This window comes from Camelus bactrianus, chromosome 34 (assembly GCF_048773025.1).
Source record: "Camelus bactrianus isolate YW-2024 breed Bactrian camel chromosome 34, ASM4877302v1, whole genome shotgun sequence".
Classification (NCBI taxonomy): domain Eukaryota; kingdom Metazoa; phylum Chordata; class Mammalia; order Artiodactyla; family Camelidae; genus Camelus; species Camelus bactrianus.
In genome coordinates this window covers 558,566-574,405 of record NC_133572.1, presented here as the reverse complement: position 1 = coordinate 574,405, position 15,840 = coordinate 558,566, and the positions used below count along the sequence as shown (strand labels likewise).

Genomic DNA, 15,840 nt, shown 5'->3' with positions numbered 1-15,840 from the left:
TATTAAGAAAAACGAAAGCATAAATAAGCAATAACAGGAATGAAAAAGAGAGCTAACCACAGGAACAGATTTTTAATGATGAGACTACTATGAACAACGTTACACTATTTGAAAACTTAAAGAAAAGTGGAAAATTTCCTAGAAAAATATGACTTCCCTAAACTAAGCAGCAAAATCTGAATGTACATTTAATTATTAAAGAAGTTGAATCGGTAATTGAGTCTTCCCCTGAAAACTTACTAGGTCCAGATGGTTTTGTGTGTTCCACCGACATTCAAGGCGCCAATAATCTCACTGTAAACAAACTGACCCACAAAATTGGAAAAGACAGAATGTGCCACCATTTATTTACAAGGCTCACAGAACTGATATCAAAACCAGACAAAGGCAGTAGAAAAAAGCTTAAATATATAGGCCAGTCTCATTTATGAACACAGACAAAAAACTCCTAAACAAAATTCCAGCTCATAGTGACAGCAACATACAGCAAAACCAGCTAGGTTTTATATCAGGAATGAAAGGCAGAGTTAAAGACGGAAAAAGAAAAATCTATAAATGCAGTTTACCAAATGAACAGATTACAGGAGAAAAACATTCATGGTCAACTCAACAAACATACAGAAATAAATTTCAATATTATTCATGAATTTAAATAAAACTAAGCAAATCAGATTTCCTTTGTCCTAGTGAACAGTGGTATGGCAGCAGGGACAGGCTGGATGCTGCCGACTGACCCGGTTTCCTTTCCCCAGGGACAGAGGAAGACATTTCCATCCTGTTGGGAGTGGCACTGGACGCGGGCCTGGCCAGGGGACAGGGACAGGGACAGGGCGCTGACATCCAGGCCAGGTCTCGCCTGACTCCCTCCATGGTTATCCCTCCCCCTCCCTCTTCCACTGTGACCTTGGGGACCATGTGTTCAAGGTGACAGCATCACAGATGGAAGGTGCCTGGACCCCAGAGTCACCACCTGGAGGGGAAGAAGCCAGGAGCAGCCCCTAGCAGGAGCAGGAGCAGGAGCCAGCAATACACGTGCGATCCGTGCAGCCGTATTTTCACACGTGTGCCGTGTTTCTCTGTGCTGCTTTGTCCCATTGGCGTGTGCCCTTCCCTCTGCCAGCAGAGCACTGTCTTCATTCCCGTAACCTTACAAAAATGTCTGAAGTCTGACAGGGCCAAGTCCAGGGCCAAGTCAGGGACAACGTCCTCCAAGACGAGGCAGGTTTTCATTCCGCACCCTGGGGCCTCGTGGAGGCCCAGCGGGCATTTGCTGGGGGAGTCAGTGAAGCCGAAGCAGGACGTTAGAAAGAGCAAAGGGGAAAGCAGACAAGAAGGGCCCCCCCCCCCCCCGGCCAAGAGCCGTCCGGGACTGCTTAGGCTGTCCTGGCAGGAGCGCGGGCCACAGCGGGAGGAGTGGGGGAGTTTCAAGCGAGACCCCTCTTCTCTGCCTCCCAAAAAAGAGAAAATGACAGAAGGCTTTTGGAACCAAGAGCTGGAGGCGGCGGGAAGCAGAAGTTGAGCCCTGACAGCCGCAGCAGTTCACAGCCGGAGACAGCCCTCCCCCTCCACCCCCGGAGAAGCTGCCAGGAGCCCAGGCAGAGAGCAGGCGTCCCGCACGCCGGCCTCGCGCACGCGCTCAGCACCAGGGAGGCGACAGAGAGAGTGGGGTAAAGCTCTTCCAGCTGAGCTATTTTAAAATTCCGCCCTCAGGGCAGCATCCTGTTGCTACGGCAACCCCAGCTCCGCTGGGAGTCCTGCTCCCCGCCTGCTCCCCTCCCGCCTCAGCCCAGAGGCGTCCTCAGGAGGCCAGAAGCCTCCCCCACCACGGGGAACACGGAGGAACTGCCCTGTGTGGGGTGAGGACTCAAGACCCAAGGGAACACCTGACGGTTCAGTCCTGTCCCAGGCCAGTCGCGGGCTTACTTCCTATTCAGAGTGACTCACAAAGTCTTGTTTGTATTCACTTGGCTCCATCAAAACACAAAAGGCAACATTTTCACTCAGTCAGGGCTGAGCCATGAGGCAGCTGGTGGTGGGCTGTGTGGTCCAGGGTCCAGACAAAGCCCCTGAGGAAGAGCCTGGTCCTGCCCTCGGCCCTGCACCTGCTTTCCAGCCCCGTCCGGGATGGCTCCTGCCACGTCCAGGAAACCAACGAGTGAGAAAGGAGACAAAGGGCCGCCAAGAGAGCGACTGCCAGGTGGGGGCAGAGCCGGAGGCGGACGCTGTCCCCACCCCTGTCACTTCAGCCTGGAGCTCTGGCACACCCCTCCCTCCCACTCCTCCCTTCACTGTCACTCCGCCTGGCGCGCTCGGCCTCCTGGGCCCACGCAGGGCTTACCTGGGCTGAAGCCGTGCTTGGAGGAAGGGCAGTGGGGTCCCTAGGGCGCGTCCCAGGAGAACATGGCTGAGCAGGAGGCCTGGCCATCGGCCCAGCCCCTCCACTTCCTAACTGACCCTGGACCCATGGTCACCACCAGGCGAACTCCATGGGGGCAGGCATGGCTGCTGATAGCTGGGGGCTGCAGGGGAACTGGGCGCCAATGGGTCTTCAGTTGGTGTCTCTGAGATGAGAAGGAAGGTGGGCCCTGGCGCCCTCACTTGTAAGATAGGGCAGGTGAGAACTGTGTCCCTCCTGAGGGCCTCTGATGAGGCATGGACCAATGCTGTTCCTCCTAAAGTGCCCTGGAAACTCAGGCTCCCCAACCCAGCAGCCCAGGTGCCTGTCGGACGCGTCCTGGGGGCACTTGGACAGAGACCAAGCTCAGTGCTCAGGTCCTGGGGGCCTGACGTCTGTTCCACTCACCTTCCTCACAAACACGCCCTGATTTTGCCAGAGCAACAAGGTGCCCCCACCCCACCTCCGTGACCCAACCGCGGCCATCCGGACAGGTCAGGACTTCCCCAGCGAGGTGGACCTCCCAGGAAAGTTCTCTAAGGGGCGTCCAGTGCCGCCGGCCTCGCCCTCGCCCTCTCCCTGTGAACGTGCGCGGGGCCGAGCTGCAGGAAAAGCCCACGCGCCAGGACAGGGGAGCAGCATCCTCGTGACGCCCGAGATGCCGGCTCTGAACATCCTGATGCTTAGAAAGTGCTCGTGCCACCGCACTCAGCCTTCTGTAACAGGCAGCTGAACAAAATCCTAAATGACACGCCATACCTAAAATGGCCTGTTCATGAGATCCATGTGGCCAACGCCAGTCCACACGAGGAGCCGGGGGGGGGTGGCAGGCTGCCCCAGGCCACATGGCTGTGAGAAGGGAGGTGGGCCCAGCCCACCAAGGACAGGGAAGGAGAGGAGCCACATCTGCCCATGGGACCCTGTGGGAGGACGTGCAGGGTCCACAGTCCTGCCAAGTGCCAGGCACGTGGGTGTGGGGACACGAGAGGGACCAATGCGGACCAAGCCCACAGAGCTTGTGTTTTAGTAGAAGACGTAGAACGAGAAGGAAATACAGGTCACGGGATGTGAGGGCCGTGGAGAAAACGACGGACACGTGGACAGAGTGCTGCTTTTCACAGGAGGTCGAGGGAGCCTCTGAGGCAAGGATCCCAGGTCCTTGAGGAGGATGGTGCCCCAAGGGAACCGCCAGGGTGAGGCTGGAGTGAGACAGTGGGGCAGGGCGGTGGGAGGGACCGGGATGGGATGCAGGGCACCTGTGCTTCGGTGAGGAAGTCCCAGGAGGGCCCTGATCAGACAGCAGATCTGATCTGACTCCGAGCGGCACAGGCTCGACGGCGCGGCCCCCGCCCGGGTTATTCTGCGGGCAGGTTGCAGGGCCCGGGTCTCAGGGTGCTGGGGGCGGAGGGCTGGCTGTGTGGACGTGGTCGAGCTCTGGTGCTCAGGGAGTCAGCACAGCTCTCCCTCCTTCAGGAAGCACGTTCGCTCCGTCTTGGTCTCCTTAGCTCCCTCTCCCCCAAAACCTGCTGTTGTTGGGGGTGTAGCCCAGTGAAGAGTGTTTCAAGGAGAGAGGGAGTGACCAGCGTGTGTCAGCTGGATCAGGACGGGGACAATAACTGACCGGGATGGTAGGTGACAGACCAACCTGGAAGCATGGGACTGGGTGGCTGCTGGAGGGGGTGAGAAACATACTTCCTGGACTCACGGAAGGAACAGCTGCCCCAACACACACATCAGGAAGCCGGACGTCGACGGCGGGGCTGGGCCTGACTCGTTCTTCCAACGCGGCCTCGCAGCCCCGACTGGGGTGGGCTGGGGCCGGCGGCAGAGGTGGGAGAGATGTCAGCAGCTTACAGGGGTGAGATGCCACCGTTCTCTCAGCCTCAAGGTCACCCACACCGCTTGCCCACAATCCTTCTCCCATGGAACTTTCACATTCCAGATAGAACTTCACAAGAAACAGAAAATGAATATTTATTACGATCATTTTGACTTGAAAAAATAAGTCTGAAATCTCTGGGCAATAAGCTGAAACACCATAAAAAGCAGTATCTGAGTGTTAGCTACACATGGAGCCAGCAGCAGGCAGAGGCCACGCGGCGCCCCATTTCCCCGAATACTCCGAGCGAGGGGACTGAGGCTCAGAGGTAGAGGGGCAGGAACTGGGCCCAGAAAGCCCTGGTGCTTCTCTCCAAAGTGCTACCAGGGTTCCATCCTGGGGCCCCTGCCCAATGGGAGAGAGAGCCAGTGTCCTCTTCCAGGCGGGCAGTGTGACCACGTCCACAGGCGGCAGGCCTGCCTCGATCCCCGTGACCCGGGCCAGCAGCAGCCAGTGTGGCCCGCCCCAGCCCAGCACACGGCTCACTCCAGGGCCCAGCCCTCCTTCTGGAAAACCAGCCTCACGGCCTCGTGCACGTCACTCACAACATGCGAGGCCTCCATGAGCCCTGGGCTGAGGCCGAAGTCCCGGTGCCCGTGGAACGGAGGCTCCTCCCCGCCCTGGGCAGGCCCCAGGGACCCCGGACCCGGGGGTCGGTACACACCGGTGCACACCAGGATGGAGACGCAGCTCTGGGCTGCCAAGGGCCGCGGCTTGCCCTCCTCTGCCCCCTCCTGCCCCCTCTGTAGGTACCGGTGGAACAGGTTGGCCCCATAGACGTCAGACATGGGGTTGTCGCTGGGGAAAGAGGAGAAAACCCAGCTCAGCAGGCGGGAGAGAGCAGAGACCAGTGCAGGCGAGGCGCGCGGGTGCAGGGCCGGGGCTTACCCCACGGCGTAGAGGTTCCGGATGGGGGCCGCCCAGCCCCGCTGCGCCGCCTGCCGCCGGAGCAGGTCCTCTGCGTACCGGTAGGTGAGGATGCTGGGCTTGCCCGTCAGGCCCTCGTACCTCAGCTCTCTGCCCGTCACCTTCCGGTAAATGGCTTCCAGGCACAGCAGGAAGGTGCCATGGCCAAACCTGCAGAGGAAGAGCCAGCCGCTCGGTGCCCCCAGGCCCAGCAGTCTGAGCAGCGCCCTGAGAGCCAGCCCCACTCCAGGCCTCGTGGCAACAGAGTGGTAAGAAATACCTGCATTTGTCACCCGCATTTATCACCTGCTACACCTGGTAACACCCGGAGACGGCAGGCCACACTTAAACTCTCAGAAAAATCCTACGGGACAGGTTTCATCACCCTCAGTTCACAGGTGAGGAAACTGAGGCACGGGGAGGTTGAGTGACCTGCCCACAGGGTAGAGCTGGGATGACCACCCAGAGACCTAAGCTTAGACTCCACCCTCGATCTGGGCAGACTACTGGCTGACCCCTGCCCTTCCCAGGGACAGTCTTCTGGGTGCACCCTGCCTCCCCTGCAGCTCCGTGAGTGGCCACGTGACTGAACCACAGCCCAGCAATCAACGAAATCAGAAGTGCTGGATTCACCTTCTAGAAGTGTCCTTGAAACTGGGGACAAGTGCTCTTCTCCACCCTCCCCTGCCCCCTCCTACAGACTGGAATGCTGATATGATGGCTGGAATTCAGGCAACCCTTTTGCACTATGGGGTGAAGGCTAAAGACTGTGCAGCTGGAAGACAGAAGGTGCCTGTGACCCTGGCAGGTGGGCTTTCTCACGAGAAAGCCAGCAACTTCCGTCTCACTCAAGATTCTTTTGTTTTGGGTTTTCACCCCGTGCTGCTAAGCCAAACCCCAGCTGATACTGTTCAGTATCTTGAAGTTACATTTCAGTGTCACTTATTTATGTACAGAATTCTATTTTCAATTTTTAAATTGTCAAATGAAAAAGCAGTATCAAATCTGGTTTATAAATAGTAACTTGCCTCTTGCTACCACTCTACAGCCTACAGAACCAAGCTCCCTTCACCTAGTGTCTGCATGCCCAAACTCTAGGAAGAATATTCTGGAAAGAACAACTGACCTCAAGCTGCAGAAATGCACTTTAAAGGTAACGAAAGAGAACAGTGTGACCCCCATCTCCTTGGGCTGCTGACCTGGGGCAGTGCTGGGCCCTGCCTCCCACAATGACCATCCATCACACAGCAAACTGGGAGGCGGGGCACGGGGAAAAACTCCAGACTTTGGCCTTGCAGACAAGAGCAGCCAATCAGCTGTCCCTCCAGGACCGCACCTCGAGGGCCAGCAGAACGCGCCTGCGCTGCCTCAGCCCCGGGGAGGGGGGTCACTGGTTCAGGGGCCTCGTCCTCTGGTCCTGCTCACCCCTCCCCCACGTCTTCCCGGAAGGAGACAAAGAAGTGAAAGGACCAGGGCCTCGGGGGAAGGCACAGAGGGAAAGGGGTTCATGCACTGACGCAGCTCAGGGCTGACCCTCGCTGGGCTTCCACCAGCCAAAAAGAGCACATCCTGGGAGGACTCTGGAGGGCTGCCAGGGGCCATCACAGTGCATCTTCAGGGCACAGTAAATGGCAGTTTTGAGTAATCAGTGGTGAAGTGACCCTGCAGACCCCTCTGAGGCTGGGTTACCAGGGCAACTCCAGGGCCTACGGGAGGGCCTGAGCCCGGAGCCCAGGATGGCGCCAGGAGCCACAGCAGGGCAGCCCAGGCGGCAGCTGGAGGTGGCCCGAGGGCCACGGCTGGGGACCTGAGTCCTCACCTGGGCATCTTGGCTTCAGCCATCCAGAGGAGGTCCACGTTGCTGGCCAGGACAGGGAGGTGGGGATACGGGGCCGAGGCCAGACTGGTGCCAGGGTTCCCGTCACTGAGAAGTACGTCCATGATCAGCTGCAGGCTCGTCTCCCAGCGCACCGGCTCCCCAAGGAGGAGCACCCCTGCAGAGCACATGGGCATGTCAGGGCCTGGGGCCACAGGGCACTCAGCCAGCTACCTCTGTGCCCCAGTCGCAAGCCCTGCCCCTGGGGGCACTGACCCATCAGGGCACTGAGGCTAAGGTGTGGTTCCAGACCAGCCCTGGGGGACCCACCCTCCTGCCCACTGGTAGACAAAGCCAGGGCCCAGGAGGAGCACTGTGTCCACTGGGACGTCCCAGGAGGAGGAGCAGCAGCAGCGAGTCTCAGGCACACTGGCCCTGCTCACGGATGCTCCCCCACCTTCCCTGCTGGACACAGGGGCCACTCAGTGGAAGCCGGGGACACAGACCTGGGCTCCCAGCCTGGCTGTCCACGTCCCTCTGTGACTGGGAGCTGCTCCTACTGTCTCTAAGCCTCAGCTTCCTCAACTACGTCATGACGGCACCTCACTGCGAGGAGTGAGAAAACCAGACGCAGCAAACCACATCAGCCGGGCCGGACGACACCCTCACCGGGGAGCTGCCGGGACCAGGAACGGGCCCCACGAGGCCCCGGTGGGCGGTGCCCCCCAGGGAGGTGATCAGAAACTGCAGCAGGGGCTTGGTCGTCACAGCGAGGACACAGTGATGAGGACCTGGGGGGCCCCAAGGCGGTCCTGCACAATCAAAGCCTCCCTGAGTCAATTGACAGCTGACCCTCACGCAGGTGAACAAGCCACTTACAACTGAGCCTAAACCCCAGCTCACGCCACACGGAAACATGACGTATTTTTTAGTAGCGTTCTAACAAACACTGACTCTTCCAAAAATGCAGCTATCACGTAAGTCAAGAGAAGGCTGTATTTTTCCAAAACTTTACCAAGAGTTCTTCCCCATTTTGGAAAACCGTATCACCAGGGACAACGCTGCCCCTAATTTCTGAGTCACCAGCGAACACGCCTGCACACCCTGTGAACACACTTGTGTGGCTCTGCATTTGCAGCTGTAACGGTCGTGGGGATCCCACTTTTGGTATCATTACTTTACTGCTTAAGCATGTCCTGCTGGATACTCATTACACACTGAAACACAGATCACCTCGCGAAAAGAGCACTCCCTTTGTTTCTCCTTACTATAGTTAGGACTTTAATCTGAACTAATTAATTTTCAGTATTTGTGTATAGGCAAGTTACATTACCTATGATTTCATTTCAGGGTAGTAGAGGGGACATTACAGCATTTGTTACACAAGGGAGATCGGGCTGAGCAACACTGGACCAGGTTACACTGGACCAGGTTACACTGGACCAGGTCACCTTAGGTATGATTCTCTCGAAGATTTTTATGCTTATGATTTCTCTGGAATAATGAGGCAAGTGACAGGGGAAGGAAAGATTAGCAGCTAATGTCTCCGAGGTCTGAGTGGCGGTTCTGAGGCCAGAACCCCGGTGACCCGACGTCCAGTGCCCCGGCCACACTGCCAGCCTGCAGCACCCGCGGGGAGAGCCAGCCCCCGCCACCCAAGGACCTCGTTACCTTCAATGGCAGGGAAGTCGTTCCTTGGAAGGGGCTGCAAGACAAAGAGAAGGCTCATCGATGCCGTGGCCACCTTCCACTCCCGGACAGCCACTCACCGGGTCCCGGGGGGGGGAGGACGCCGTGGCCACCTTCCGCTCCCGGACAGCCACCCACCGGGTCCCGGGGGTGGGAGGACGCCGTGGCCACCTTCCATTCCCGGACAGCCACCCACCGGGTCCCGGGGGTGGGAGGACGCCGTGGCCACCTTCCATTCCCGGACAGCCACCCACCGGGTCCCGGGGGTGGGAGGAGAGACGCGTGCCCGACAGATGGAAGACCCCTCGGGCCAGCCCCGGCCCAGGAGAAGTGACAGGACTGAGGGAGGAGGTCCATGGGGACACAAGGGGAGAGAGCACCCAGGCTGGTCACAGCCCAGGCCGAGGACACCACATGTGAAGGTTGGCCAGGAGGCAGCTGGCCAGCTGCCCTCCTCCAGCAAGGGTGCGAGGTGAGGGCCTGGAATCGGGCGGCCAAGGACAAGGAGAGCCCACGGAGAAGGAGCCTGACGTTGCTCAGCAGGCGGGGCCTTCACTGGACCACTGTCTTGGGTCTATTCCTTCCAGGAACGGCTACCATGGTCTGGGCCCCGCCACTAACCAGCCCTGAGACCCCAGCAGAGCCGCGTCCCCGCGGGGCGGTCTCTGAGCTGCCCTGACACCTGGTTCTCCACACAATGCGCATGGCTCTGGGAGAAGAGTCTGGGGGTCGACGGAGTGCTCTGTTCAGTGGGAAAGCTCGGGAGGAGGGGGGCTGGAGCTGCACAGTGAACCGAAGCGAAGCCTGTGCCTCTGCTCATAACCATGCTTCCTCACGCTGCCAGAGCTCTGGCTGAAAGCAGGCAGGTGACAGGCACAGAGTTCACGGAGGAAGCAGAGGGCGAAGGGCCGTCAGGAGACGGGCAGTCACACCTTGAGGGTCAATGAGAGGCCACGGACCACTGGTCAGAAGGGTAAGGTTCAAGTATGAGTCAAACCCAAAAGGAACCCGGGCAGATACTCAGGATTTCAGTCCTTTCACACAAAGCTGTTTCTCACAAGGACAACGCTCTGCAGCAGGACTGCGGTGCCTCCCCGGTGACTCTGAAAGCAGGTAACGTACAAAACCACCAGCCGGAGGGGGTGCTACGGCTTGGAAAGGGCACTCGGCCAGGTGCGAACAATGCAGAAAGGAAAGTCCGGGAGCTGCTCCCCGGCCACCCTGTGTGTCTGGGGACAAAGTCCTGCCCAGGTGTGCCCTTCCAGGAGGCAGCTCTGAGCGGAAGGGGCCCGGAGCGGGAGTGAGCTCCACTTACCGTAGTCTTCGGCCGCCGCTCGAGGTCCACCATGTCCAGCACAGGGAAAGCTGCCCGCAGCTCGTCCACAGTGACCACGTGCTTGAAGCCCAGGCTAGAGCGAGATCAGGGATGCAAAGCTGGGCAGTTCTGGAGGAGGGGCCTTTGAAGTGAGGGACCCAACCCAGCCCACCCCATCCCCAGTCAGAACCCAGCGAGGCGAGCACCGATCCCCACCACCCTGAAGGCAGGTGTGGGCACAGGGGGGTGGGGCACACCCTGGGGGGCCTGCCCTACAACAGGCACCCACTGCACACAAGACCCCCAAGAAGCCCTGTCCTGCAGCTCACGCTGGCCCAGAGCCATCCGAACTGGTGCTCTGTGAGCAGCTCAGGGTAGGAGACCCCTTAGCGGGGAGGGAGCTGAGCAGAGGGTCTGCAGGCGTCAGACCACAGCTAAATGTGGACAGAAGGGTGGGATTCAGCCAGGCGGGGAGGCCCTGGGAGGGCACACCCACCCCAGCCTTACCCTCCAAGACCTGCCACCTGTTCCTGTCCTCAGTGCCACCTGCAGTCCCAACTGGACAGGGCTGCAGACCACCCTCCACACCAACCTCCCCAAAATGCCGCTGCCACCAGCAATAAACCTGCACAGCCCACTGCCCTCACAAGCACATTCACCCCCTCCCGGAGTCCCCGTCCAGGTTCTGAGCCCGGCGCCGTCCTCCCTGCCCTCCTTCCTTCCCGATCCCACTGGCGTCTCCAGCTCCAGGACTCTCCCATCCCTCCTCTTTCCAGCCCCTCAGCTCCTTCCCACGAGGAAAACTCGGCCGTCTCTGGTGGCACAGACAGCCCTGATGAGGCCACGGGGCTCCTGCTCCAGGGACAGCCCCTCCCAACAGCTGAGAAAAGACTCAACCCTATTCTGCTCTTTCTAGTCCCAACCACACGCCGTCTGAAACACTCCTTCACTGCTCCTGAGTGTTATTCCTGCCACTCAGGTACGAAACCTGATCAAGCGCACCCACGGGCCTTCTGGGCTCCCGCCCCCGGCGGTGGAGAAGGGAGGGGGACCCAGGCCTCACTTCTGGAGAGCACACACCCCCCAGAGGCGGACCTCACGGGGACTCACTCCCGAGGCCCAGGCAGCCGTGGTTCCCAAATCTGACCACAGCGTCGCCTGGGTTCTCAGACCCGGGGAGTCAAGACTCCAGGGAAGGGCCCGGGGGTCTGCTCTGTGAGGTCCCAGCAGGTTCTGATGTGGTGGGCTGGCTTTCAGACACCCCGGGCGCAGGACTGTCTGCCCTGGGAGCCGCTCTCCCTCCCTCCCACGAGATCCTGGCACCTGGCACCCAGCGAGCCCGCCTACGGTCCCCTTGGCCGGGGGAGGACCTCACAGCAGGAAGCACCCGAAGGATACGCTCGGGCATTTTCCACCAGGGGCCCCTGTCCAGACACCAGCAGCCGTCTCTCATGGTGCTGTGAGAAGAGCTTCATGGGGCTGTGGGCCAGGATGACCTGGTCGGGCTCCACCTGCAGTGGCCGAGAGAGGAGAGCAGAGGAAGCCAGCAGGTGAGGGGAGCCAGCAGCAAGCTCCTCCACACGGGGAGGGAACCTGCCCAGAACTAGGAGGGGAGCCCAGCACTTCCACAGCGGTCTCAAGGTCCCAACAGGCCTGACCAGCAGGAGATGCCGCCAGCCCCAGCCCCGCCCTGCTCAGCCCCACGGGGGCCCCGGGCTAGTGCAGGGCTCCGATCTGCCTCTGCCTGCTCTCAGTTCTACTCACACTTGGCTTTCAACACCTCTGCCAACCGCAGCCACACAGCCCTCCCTCTCCAGACCCCGCAGGAGAAGCCCGTTTGTCCCTCTGGCCCGTGCCCATTCCCCAGCTGTGTCGCCCGGGGTTACTTTGGGTTCCAGAGGACTCCTTTGAAGCCCACGCCCGCTGCTAACAGAGGTCAAGTGGACCTGCAGCGGGTGAAGAGGGACGGTGCACTGAGCAGTGTCACTGTCTTTATGAGAAACGAGAGCTCTCACTTCAGAGTCGCACCTGGTGTGCAGAGATTTAGAAAAATGTGGCCCTGGCTCCCCAGGAGCTGAGAATCCAAAAGACAGCACCCCAACACCCAGGAGAAAAGAAACAGGTACAAAGACAGTGGACGGACACGGGGGGACTTCTGTGCGTCACTCGTGTGTTTACATGAGTGGTGACCCTGCAGAGAGGCGCCATGTCTCAGCGTGGCCTTGAATGTCAAGTATTTTCCCAACAGGGCCGAAAGAGCTGTACTGACAAGTGGCCACGGCCTAGAGTTTATCAACACCGCCCTGACCCAGGGCAGGGGACCAGTCCTGGAGGGGGCTCCCCGTCTCCGCCGCCCCCTCACCTGGAAGCCCAGCAGGGCCGACAGCTCCCGGGCTCGGCTGTGCTGCAGCATGTTCCCCGCGTTGGTGACAAAGACCACGGGCACCCGCAGCTGCCCCTGGGGGCTCACCAGCCTGCGGAAAGCCTCCCGCGCAGCAGGGATGATGCTGTGGCCCCGAACCAGCACCCCATCGATGTCCAACAGGAACCCAAAGGTGGGCGGGCCCTGCACACGGGGAGAGGAGAACAGAGCGGCCCTGAGTCGGAGGCGGGGGGTGCTCAGACAGACAGGAGGACCTGGGGTTGCCCGCAGCATGGCCCCACAGGGCAAATCCATCCGTAACCAAGAGTCAGGCCTTTCCAGATATTTTTAAGCATATACTTACTTTGCTAAAATTATTTCTGCCTAATTCACATACAGAAATTTTTCTCTGAAACAATCCCAGCACTTCAACACCTCTGGTCAGTACTTCCTTCCCTTGCTTCCTTATCCTTACGCTGGTCATGTGGCTATGACCGCCCCTCACGTGTAGTTTTCTGCTGGACATAAAGCGCTTTTATGTGACAACAGCCTCATAACCATCTTTTAAAATTTTGCTTTATCAGAACAACACACACAAGGTTAAAAGAAAAAAACAATTGCTACCGACAATAAAGGACAAATCTGAGTTTCTCGTCTCCTCTTGCACCCAGCGCTGTTTCCTCTCCTGTGTACCTTCCAGGAACTTCCCAGGGCTGGCACTGGCCCCACTCCTCTGCTCGCACACAGGGACTCTGTGCTGTGCCCTCTGCTCCGTTCCCCTCCTCTTGGTGGCTTTCCTTCCGTATCACCCCTACGCTCCCACCACGTTGTTTCTGGCCACACATTCTGAGTGAATAACCCACTAACATTAGGGATCCCCTATTTTGGACATTTGGGTTTTTCCACATTTTTGCTACTACAGATGATGCAATAAGGAATCTCTTCATGCTTGCTGACTTTTCCATATTATGGATTTTTCCTAAAGCTAGATTCTTGAACGCTGGAGTAACAAGCCAAAGGAGTGCGGACATGGTAAAGACATGACAGCTTGCATGGACCCTCGTATCCTTGCCAGGAATGATTTTCACACGGATCAAAGAGTTTGTTAAGTAACAAACATCTTGTACGTTCCAAGTTAAAAGGAAAAAAAAGGCTATCTCATCTCACCTGCATTTCTTGGATTTATAAAATTGAACACTGCCCTCTTTTTAAAAAATCACCCCATTTCTTGTTATGAGCTGTCAACATACAAGACGGTTTTCAACTGTTAGAAAAATCCAACCCAATCTGTTTACCATTTTCCTTCTGTTGCTGCCAGCTAGGTCAGGTCACTGTCACTGCCCACTCATCGTGGTTATGCTCAGAATGCCCTGATTTTCTTGGCGGTACACACAGAGAACTTAGGGTTGAAATGACAAGAAACCAGGGATTTGTTTTAAAATCTTAGAACCATTAAAAAAAAAAAAAGGTGGGCAGGGTGATAAGTAAAGCAATTGCGGGAAAACATTAACAGTGGCTGAGCCTGGAAGAAGGGTCTGTGGGTTCATGCTGTTCAGTTGTTGGGTTTCTGAAAACTCACATAGTTAAAAAAAAATATTAAACAGCTGATCTGTGCTAATGACTGCAAAATTCAACCACGCAGTCTTAGCTAGTGGCCACACTCTAAAGAGGCACAAGGTCTGCTCTCATAGACATGAGACCCCACAGACTGTGCTGCTTAGAACAAGTTTCAGGGCAGTTCAGCAATGTTCTCAAGGCCCCCTTGTCCACTGCTGGGCAGTGCGCCATCACCAGCTCCGACCCCCAGGCACGCACACACAGAGAACCAGGCACCCAGCGACCCAGCAAGTAAAGGTCCCTGACAGTTGTAACAAACATGCCACCATGAGATGTTGAGAGGGGAAACCAGGAGAGAGGGTGTGTATGCGCGGCTTCTCTTCCTTTCTGCTCAGTTTCTCTGAAGAAGTAAAACTGCTCTAACAAATAGTCTATTAATTTGTTTTTTAAAGTGAAGTTTCTAGAGAAAAGGAGAAAGGGTTAGATTTCTTTCCATGCTTTTTTCTTTTTTCTATTCTCTTCTGTATCTATATTCTGATTTTTCTTTATCGTCTCATTTAAAAAGAAAAAACTAATCCTGGGTATTAGGCCAGATTGCCTAATTAAAGTTCCTGTCTGTGGCAGTAAAAAATGTGTGGTTTTAAGATTAGTTTAAAATGAAGGGACCACTAAGATGTTCCTCTGCCTTAACTGCGACTGATCTGGAATTGGTTTGGTATGTTTTCATCAACAGCATTACGACTACCGTCCAGGACACTGTCTACTCCAACCAGCTCCACGTTTCAGAGAGCCTACTATGTGCAGTCACACAGTGCAAAGTCCTGTGTCTGTATCACACAAAGTGCCCCCTGGATAGTCTCACAACAACACTGCCTGGGAAGGAACATGCCTGGCACACACGTGGGGGAAGCGAGCTTAGAGAGTGAAGTACGTGACGCTTGAACAGAGGCTTGAGCTGCCCAGGTCCACCGAGAGGCGGGTTTTTCCCCGTAACTGTACAGTCGGGCCCTGGGATCCGGGGCGTCCGCATAGTGGGTTCTCCCACTGCCGACCACAAACTTCACACGCCATCCGGCATTAGTGAATCCGCGGATGCCGAGGGGCGACTGTAATTTGCCCCACGTCAAACAGGCACAAACGGCGGGGCCGGACTCGCGTCTGAAGCCGGTGCCGCTCTCTCCCCTCCTCCCACTCTCCGTCCGGAAAGCCGGAGCCGGGCGCACACCTCACGCTTCCGTCCTCGCGGGCGGCAGGCCTCACGGAGCCCGGGCCCCCGGCTGCACCTGCGGAGGACGGGCGACCCGCGGCCCGCGTCCTCCCCGAGCGGCCGTGCCCCGCGCGCTCCCGGGCTGCGGGGACGGCGGCCGGAGCCGGGGCGCCGCGCGGGCGCGTGACGTCACCACACGCGGACGCGGGGCGCAGGGACGTCCCGGCGGCCGGACACCGGCTCCGAGCCCGGCCCGCGGGGCCGCCCGGCAGCCAGCCCGCCGCCTCCGCCCCGCCGCCCTCACCTGAGCGCCGCCGCTCCCGAAACGGCGGCCCCCGAGCCCCGCGGCCGCGCGCGCCGCCCGCCGCCACAGCCCCGGCGCCCACCGCGCCGCGGCCTCGCAAAGCGCAGCCATGGGCCGCCCCAGCGCGCCCGCGCACGCCCGGCCCCGCGCACGCCCCGCCCGGCGCCCGCCGCGCAGCCAATCAGCGGCCGGCAGCCCCGGGGCACCCCGGGAGCTGTAGTCCGTGTCCGTGGCTGGGGCGGGCGGCGCGCGCATCTGGGGAGCCGCAGTCCTGCGTCTCTGGGGAGCGGGTCCCGGCCGGGTCTTGTTTATCAGATATCTGGAAGCTTGTGCTTTTTGACATACACCCATTTGGCCCACGCCACTCCCACCTCTGGCAACCAGCATCCTTCTTTTGTTCTCTGGATCTA

The 15,840-nt window shown here is 58.4% G+C and overlaps 1 protein-coding gene and 1 long non-coding RNA gene across 3 annotated transcripts; one reads left to right on the top strand and one right to left on the bottom strand.

Moving 5' to 3' along the window:
* Positions 1 to 318: 318 nt before the first annotated feature.
* On the bottom strand, positions 319 to 15,566 carry HDHD5 (haloacid dehalogenase like hydrolase domain containing 5). Of its 2 annotated transcripts, none has more exons than XM_074357554.1 (8): positions 15,431 to 15,566; positions 12,363 to 12,566; positions 11,399 to 11,511; positions 10,001 to 10,094; positions 8,668 to 8,701; positions 7,000 to 7,174; positions 5,163 to 5,351; positions 319 to 4,343 (listed from the first exon to the last, which is right to left on the bottom strand). In XM_074357554.1, the coding sequence occupies exons 1-8, from the start codon at positions 15,539 to 15,541 to the stop codon at positions 4,238 to 4,240; spliced, it is 1,026 nt and encodes a 341-aa protein (XP_074213655.1). In that variant the 5' UTR covers positions 15,542 to 15,566; the 3' UTR covers positions 319 to 4,237. The 2 variants fall into 2 exon arrangements, with proteins under 2 accessions (XP_074213655.1, XP_074213654.1); XM_074357553.1 differs by lacking the exon at positions 319 to 4,343 and adding an exon at positions 4,345 to 5,072.
* On the top strand, positions 9,664 to 11,392 carry LOC141575922 (uncharacterized). The gene is made up of 3 exons (XR_012504023.1): positions 9,664 to 9,798; positions 10,777 to 10,979; positions 11,258 to 11,392. It is a non-coding gene; the product is annotated as an uncharacterized LOC141575922 (long non-coding RNA).
* Positions 15,567 to 15,840: the final 274 nt, after the last annotated feature.

What these genes read in the sequence shown, in the direction of transcription:
- HDHD5 (XM_074357553.1), bottom strand. Translation starts at nt 15,541, where the DNA reads ATGGCTGCGCTTTGCGAGGCCGCGGCGCGGTGGGCGCCGGGGCTGTGG. An exon ending in CGGCCCTGCTGGGCTTCCAG is followed by an intron (nt 11,512 to 12,362) that starts GTGAGGGGGCGG and finishes CGGCCACTGCAG; the next exon opens with GTGGAGCCCGACCAGGTCAT. An exon ending in AGCGGCGGCCGAAGACTACG is followed by an intron (nt 8,702 to 10,000) that starts GTAAGTGGAGCT and finishes TTTGTCTTGCAG; the next exon opens with CCCCTTCCAAGGAACGACTT.